This window comes from Sprattus sprattus (assembly GCF_963457725.1).
Source record: "Sprattus sprattus genome assembly, chromosome: 5".
Classification (NCBI taxonomy): domain Eukaryota; kingdom Metazoa; phylum Chordata; class Actinopteri; order Clupeiformes; family Clupeidae; genus Sprattus; species Sprattus sprattus.
The window spans coordinates 41,453,870-41,460,868 of record NC_137924.1 but is presented as its reverse complement, the minus strand read 5'-3'; the positions used below and the strand labels follow the sequence as shown (position 1 = coordinate 41,460,868).

The 6,999-nt window shown below is 46.3% G+C and overlaps 1 protein-coding gene across 1 annotated transcript; it reads left to right on the top strand.

Moving 5' to 3' along the window:
• Positions 1–1,042: 1,042 nt before the first annotated feature.
• On the top strand, positions 1,043–2,239 carry LOC308365665 (apelin receptor B-like; the record flags this gene model as incomplete). The annotated part of the gene is made up of 1 exon (XM_080839168.1): positions 1,043–2,239. The coding sequence occupies exon 1, from the start codon at positions 1,172–1,174 to the stop codon at positions 2,237–2,239; it is 1,068 nt and encodes a 355-aa protein (XP_080695294.1). The 5' UTR covers positions 1,043–1,171.
• Between the last annotated feature and the right edge of the window lie 4,760 nt (positions 2,240–6,999).

Below are 6,999 nucleotides of genomic sequence, written 5' to 3'. Positions count from 1 at the left end.
GACAAGAATTTTTTTTTAAATATTTTTAGTGCGGACATATTTTTTGTATTTAATTACGCAGACTATGAAAGATTAATCTTGATATTACTCACCATGACAATGTAGTCCTGGACGAAACCGAGTTATCCCAGACCGATGTAGTTTAACTGCCTTATAGAGAAACCAATTGCTTTAAATCACTGAGCCATTATTATCCGGCAGTACAATCTAAAAGACGTTGGCAAACAGTAACGTTTGTAATAGGATTTAATAAAATAGCAAATTTGCTATACATTTCTCCAAGGCATGAGCTTGGGGAAAGTGAATAAAACATGTTGTGCATTCCAAGAAACAGATATTAGGCTATTAATGATAAGCTTGAGTAGACGGGTAGGAACATGTTCAGACATTTCCTATGGTTTATTTTGACTTGTCCAGTCACTTCAGTTCATAGAATGGCCCTGTCCTTTCAGATTGTTAATAGTCTAATTGCCCACCATTCTCACCTGCAGACCCCTTTTATAATTATAATACTTCTCCGAAGTTTTGCCCTACTTTGCCCCGACTTGTTTTGACAGCAACAGTAGTTACGGGAGTTATACCTGACTATTATTTTGTAGCCTACAGCATAGCGTGCCCACAGCGTTAATGTCATGTAACTGTAATGTATCATTCCTTTCCCTCAAAGCAATGAATAACTGTAGCCTATGTGACCTGTATTAGTTTAGGAATGTTTTCGGGACCTTAACAGAAACATTACATTATCTGTATATTTTACACAGGGAAATAGATTAAAATAATGTGTTTGTTGCAGATTAAAAATGCAATTTTTTTCCGCTTAAGTGACCGCGAAATGACTGAAGAATGGCGCGTTAGTGAGACGGTTGTGTCCATGAATAATCCGAGGTGGGAGTGTATTGAAGGGAGTTGCTCGTGGGGGAGGACAGGGCGGGGTGTATGAATTCACATGGGTTTAAAAGGGCCGGCTGTGTGGTGGCAGAGACAGACTGCAACCACCGCCTGAGGTGACGCACACAAACAGACGCTCCAATTCTGCGCACACGAACAGACGCTCCAAGTGCATTTGGTGCAACGGATTTTTTTCCAAATCTATTGACATTCTAATTTGTTTTTACTATTAACAAAAACTGTTTTTCAACTTCTGAATCTCAATTCAACAAGCAGAAGAAAAATGGCTAACGTCACCGACGACTACTATGAAGATGATTACTATGAGCAAGAGAATGGCTCCATGTGTACCTACGACGAGTGGGAGCCGTCCTACTCCCTCATCCCCATGCTCTACATGATCATCTTCATGCTGGGCCTCTCTGGGAATGGCGTGGTCATCTTCACCGTGTGGCGAACCCAAGGCAAGCGGCGCGCTGCGGACATCTACATCGGCAACCTGGCTCTCGCCGACCTCACCTTCGTGGTGACCCTTCCCCTGTGGGCTGTGTACACGGCGCTGGGCTACCACTGGCCATTTGGCATGGTCCTGTGCAAGCTCAGCAGCTACGTGGTGCTGCTCAACATGTACGCCAGCGTCTTCTGCCTCACCTGCCTCAGCTTTGACCGCTACCTGGCCATCGTGCACTCGCTGACCAGCTCGCAGCTGCGCACCCGCGGCCACATGCACGGTTCGCTGGCCATCATCTGGCTGCTGTCGGGCCTGCTGGCGGCGCCCACACTGGTGTTCCGCACCACGCGCCTGGAGGGGAACACCACCACCTGCATCATGGACTTCAGCCTGGTAGCCGGAGGGAACGAGAGCACGCAGGCGATGTGGATCGCCGGCCTGGGCATCTCGTCGTCAGTGCTGGGCTTCCTGCTGCCACTGCTGGCCATGATGGTGTGCTACGGCTTCATTGGCTGCACTGTGACGCGCCACTTCAACAGCCTGCGCAAGGAGGACAAGCGTAAGCGACGCCTGCTCAAGATCATCACCATACTGGTGGTGGTCTTCGGCGCCTGCTGGACCCCCTTCCACGTGGTCAAGAGCATGGACTCGCTCTCCTACCTGGGCCTGGCGCCTTCCTCCTGCACCTTCCTCAGCTTCCTGCTGCTGGCCCACCCGTACTCCACCTGCCTGGCCTACGTCAACAGCTGCCTCAACCCCTTCCTCTACGCCTTCTTCGATCAGCGCTTTCGCTCGCAGTGCTACTTCCTGCTCAACCTGAAGAAGGTCCTGCACTCCAGCCCTGCCAGCTCGCTCTCATCGCACAAGACCGAGCAGCAGTCTCTAGCCACCAAGGTATGAGACACAATGTGGTGGAGGCAAACAGCAAACCTCTCACAGGACTGGGAGGGAGGACTTGAGGGAGAACTTGAACCTGGGGGAGAGGTGAGCCAGAGTCAGAACACCATGTTCCCTCGTCACTTTTAGTGTGAAGACAAGCTCCTTTGTAGACTCTTTGTTCACAGGTTGACTTGTGAGACTTGTGTGGGTGTTACTGGGAGCAATGCTATGGCGGATTAGCGTGATGCTCTTTGCATCCGGGGGGGGACCAGGATCCAGCTCTCAGAGTTGCCACACAGACATTTGTGACTGAGTGAAACTACCCCCTGATACCCCCACCCCCGCTCACATCCACCCCACCCCAACTTGACAGCTGCTTTCCAGACGTTTGAGCGCAGAGCTGAATACATCTGAGACTTCTCTGGGGGTGGGGGCCGAGGCTGGACTCCTGCAGTATTGATGTGTGTCTGGCAGATGCCAGGAAGATCCACTGTAGTTACTAAGATGGAGTACCTGGAGCGACACAGGAGTTCGTTGGGTGGTCCAACACACCAAGGGGGGGGGTTGCTGCAGTTTTTTTTTTGCTTCACCCACCATGTGTTCTTGCTCTAACCTTTCATTTGCCATGCATTTCATTGGTTGTTGTTTTATATATTTAGCAAGCACTTCTTCATGCAGAGGCTGATGAGAAAGAAGCAAGGACCCAGTGTCTTAGGACTGTAGGGCGAAGGCAGGATGGAGGGTGTGGGGGGTTCAGACAAGAGGAGGTGTTGCAGGCTGATTAAAGTATCTTTCAGGGGGGCAAGTGAGACAAGTGCAAGGAGGGGGGCCTTCAGACAGACAGATGGCCGCTGATAAACGCTGAGATGCGGTGGGGGGGTGGGGGGGCAATTAGTTGTTGGAGAAGGTTTTGTGTGTGTTTGTGTGAGAGAGGCTAATTGTGTGTGTGTGTGTGTGTATGTCTCTGTGTTTGTGTTTTTCAAGAATGTAAATGAATTATGTGATTGATCATGAATTCATGAAAGTCATGAGTTTGTCTTGCCTATATTTTTTAAAAAGCTGTGTAAAATTCTAATGTTTTCATCTGTAAATAAAACATGTTTCATTTGAAGAAAAACAACCTTGTTCCGGGACTTTTGTTGTGACTTTACACCCAATGCCTGAACCTATGTTTCAACATTCCATAAATGTTCTCATTTCCTGTTTACCAGAGTGGGGAGGGCTGTCACTCTCGCTCTCATTGTCCTCTAGTCCTGTCTCAACCAAAGCAAGAAATCTCGCAGGAAATGCATGTCAGAGTGTGCTTTACCTCTTCAAAACTTAAGCTTAGTATCTCTCAATACTACCACTGTTCTCCAACGTGTTACAAAGCAAATAATTCTCACCGCATTCGAGCCATTCATTATCTGCACAAGAACAGTAATTAATCTGAACTTGATTTGTCATGATTCATGTAATTAATCCAAACTTGTATTTAATCTCAATTTGAACTAATTTTGCAATCCAGGTCTATGTGTAAAGACCATCACTTATTCTAATAGTCCATTTGCAAACAAATAGACTGCATAAAGCACCCCTTGGCCACTTAAAGAGCTGCTCGCTTGATTAAGTCATTTTGGCACTAATGAGCTTTTGGTTGGATCTAATCAGGGTCTTGCAGAGGGGACTACAGGGGACGAGGAGCTAATCTGAGGCCTCTGGTTTGCCATGGTTCCATCGAGGGGCAATATTTGGCTTTTCTGATAAGGCTGTCACACACAGGGATGTTGCATTCAGACACAGTAAGCCAGCCAGGGGATTTAATGACTACCCATGTATGCCTATGTGATAACACTCGGCTGGGTGTGTGTGTGTGTGTGTGTGTGTAGGTGTGTGAACAAGACTTCTTTCAAGTGCATTTAGAGTTTAAATAAATCCCTTTGGCACCTAAGAGATGTTCCAAAGATTGGCAAGAATCCACACGTGGTGATGTGAGTGCCAATTAATGCCACATCTGAGAGCAGACCTAGGGGAAAACGTGCAATAACCAATGGCCATAAACAAAGCATATGGAGTTATTTGACCTAATCTGCAGATTACCTCATTGAGGCAACAACACACAAAGAAGACAGACTGTGTGGGGCGTAATGTGTCTGAGATTACTGGGTGGACAGAATGGTTGTCTGGCATGTAGGGAGGAAGAGGGGAAAGGAATAGAGAGAGAAAGAAAGACAGAGGGGAAAAAAGAAGGCACTGACACAGACAGAACCAGGCGTGGAAAAGACCAAACCGACATGTGCGTGCATTTGTTTGCATGTGTTGGACCTGGAGGTGTTAAGAGGGAATTCCTTGTGCTTGTGTTTCAATTGTGTGTGTGTGTGTGTGTGTGTGTGTGTGTGTGTGTGTGTGTGTGTGTGTGTGTGTGTGTGTGTGTGTGTGTGTGTGTGTGTGTGTGTGTGTGTGTGTGTGTGTGTGTGTGTGTGGTCTCAGGGAGCACCTTTGTGCTTATTTAGGCTTGTTTACACTCAGTGGTAACGGGTGTGTGGACGGAGAACTGAACACAGCTGAGTTGACCCATGGCAACTAAATCATACACACACACACATAGACAGACAGACAGACACACACACACTCCTTGAACGACGTCTTTCTCTACTCGAGCAGATGCACATTTGATGTCTTTCTAACTGAAAAAAGTTTTTTGTTTTTTTATGCACTCAAATGTAGTCTGTGTTTATCGATTTGCAAAGATAACAATAACATGACAAGAACCTACATTCTTTTCAGAAAATATAATGTCTCTAAAATCCCCCTACACAGTCATAAAATGTTTTAATTTATAGGTAAAAAAAGTTGTGCAGTAGATTTTTTTTTTCTCTTATTAAAATGTTTTGTCTTGGGTATTTCTTGGCACATATGCATGATTCAAATAAAAATGTATTCCACCAAATTAGATTGAATAGCACAGCTACTAATTTCATAGCCAGACACTAACGTAAATTTAATGACAAACATAGTCCAGATGTACTACTGCAGAAGACATAAAGGCCTTAAGGGGAGTCTTAATTACCCTCAGGGGATTTACAATGTATCTAAAACCTAAAACAAAAATCAAAGAAAAAGAAATTCTGAAGTTGATGCAAAAAGCACTGAATGGGTATTTGTCATTCAAAGGAGCTTGTTTCCGAAAGTGTCCAGATAGATTTAGAGATGAAATCCAATCTCATTGGAACGATTTCACGGTGCGCCTCAGGCCGAGGCCATGTGTGTCAGACATCAAAGTGAGACTTGAACTGCAAAAGAAGTCGATACCAAACTGAGGACCCAGAGCGAAACTCTCTTTAATTCTCCATCTTGTGTCCCCTGTCCTTTATGGTGCCCAAAGTAATCCCTTGCAGCTTTTCTGTGTGAAGCTGGAAAGCAGATTCTAGCACACACGATAATTTACATTCCTTGTAGATCACAGTGTCTGATGAATGGCATGTCTTTCTGTAGGCGCTTCAGAGACGGGTGGGACTTTCCCTTGATACCTCCCTGCCATTCTGGATCAACCCCAGAAACCCCTCCCCTTCACTGGACAGACATGACAAGAGACCTTGAAGGGGACATCTCAGCATAACACGCATGTTAAATGGAGGTCCGTGTCTGGTGTAAGACTTGAGTGGTGAGACAAAGGTCCCAAGGTTCCTCTGAAGTCTAGAGTGCACTTGAGCCACTTGGGGCCCATCGGCCTTGTTGGCCATTAGGGCCCATCAAAAGCTGTAGTAGCTGGCTGCAGACAGCCTCTCTCCTTCCAGGAGCCTTGCAGGTGACAACTGTAACACTGTCCACGTATATTGTGACTTTTGATCAGGGGCCCCCTGACTCAAGCTGGCCGGCGTTTCACACCAGGTTAAACCGCCCTTTCATGTTGGCCGCTTTATCACATCCTGCAGGGTCAGGCAATAAAGAGGTCTCTAAAAAAGTGAAAAACGGGCCTCCTTGTGTAAGACAAAACTCAGAAACACAGGGTGAGTATCACTTTACACATGAATCGTTGCCAGTCTTTTAATGTATTGTTTTAGTATGTATCACCTCAATCCATTCTCTGTTCAATAAATCCTTGTTTTTCTGGCTTTTGTTTACCCAACTATGAGCACTGCTAGCGTGCCATCCACATCTCTCCATTAGTCAGGCCACAGGAAGACATTTACCCAAATGTGCCTTGAGCCTACAAATTAGCAAGGCATGACAAAGGACACTTGAAGACACATACCCCTTTGGTTACCAATTCACCCTGGACTAATGCACACTATTCACAAGGAATCCCAAACATACATGGGATGTATGATTGCTAAGGAAAGTAAAGTACTGACTATAAAACTGATCTGAATGGCTAACTGCCTAGAGGACATTTTTGATTCGAATGCGCAATAGCCACACCTGTATGCTGAATGTCATGATTATCACTCTTTAATGTTTACATCCCTCTCCAACAGATGATGGGTGGAAGATGCCTTTCTTCATGTGCGGGCGTGTTTTTTTAGGGGAAATCTTTTGCCATTGTCGCTAAAGCACCGGGTGTTTAAGGCATTGAGGTGTGAGTCCTGCCTGTGCTCAGTGCTGGGAATATCAATAGAAGTCAAAACAAGCCATCTCCAGTGTCATTAAGAACAGTCAGAGCCATTCATGGGCAGGCACTTGGCCCTCGCACTCCCTGCCTTAACTGTCAGCCAGCTCAGGGCATGCGGGAGTGGGCTCTGGGGCTGGGGGGTTTGGGGCCACAGGTCCCTGGTGTTTAGCTCCAGGAGCCGGTTGTTGCC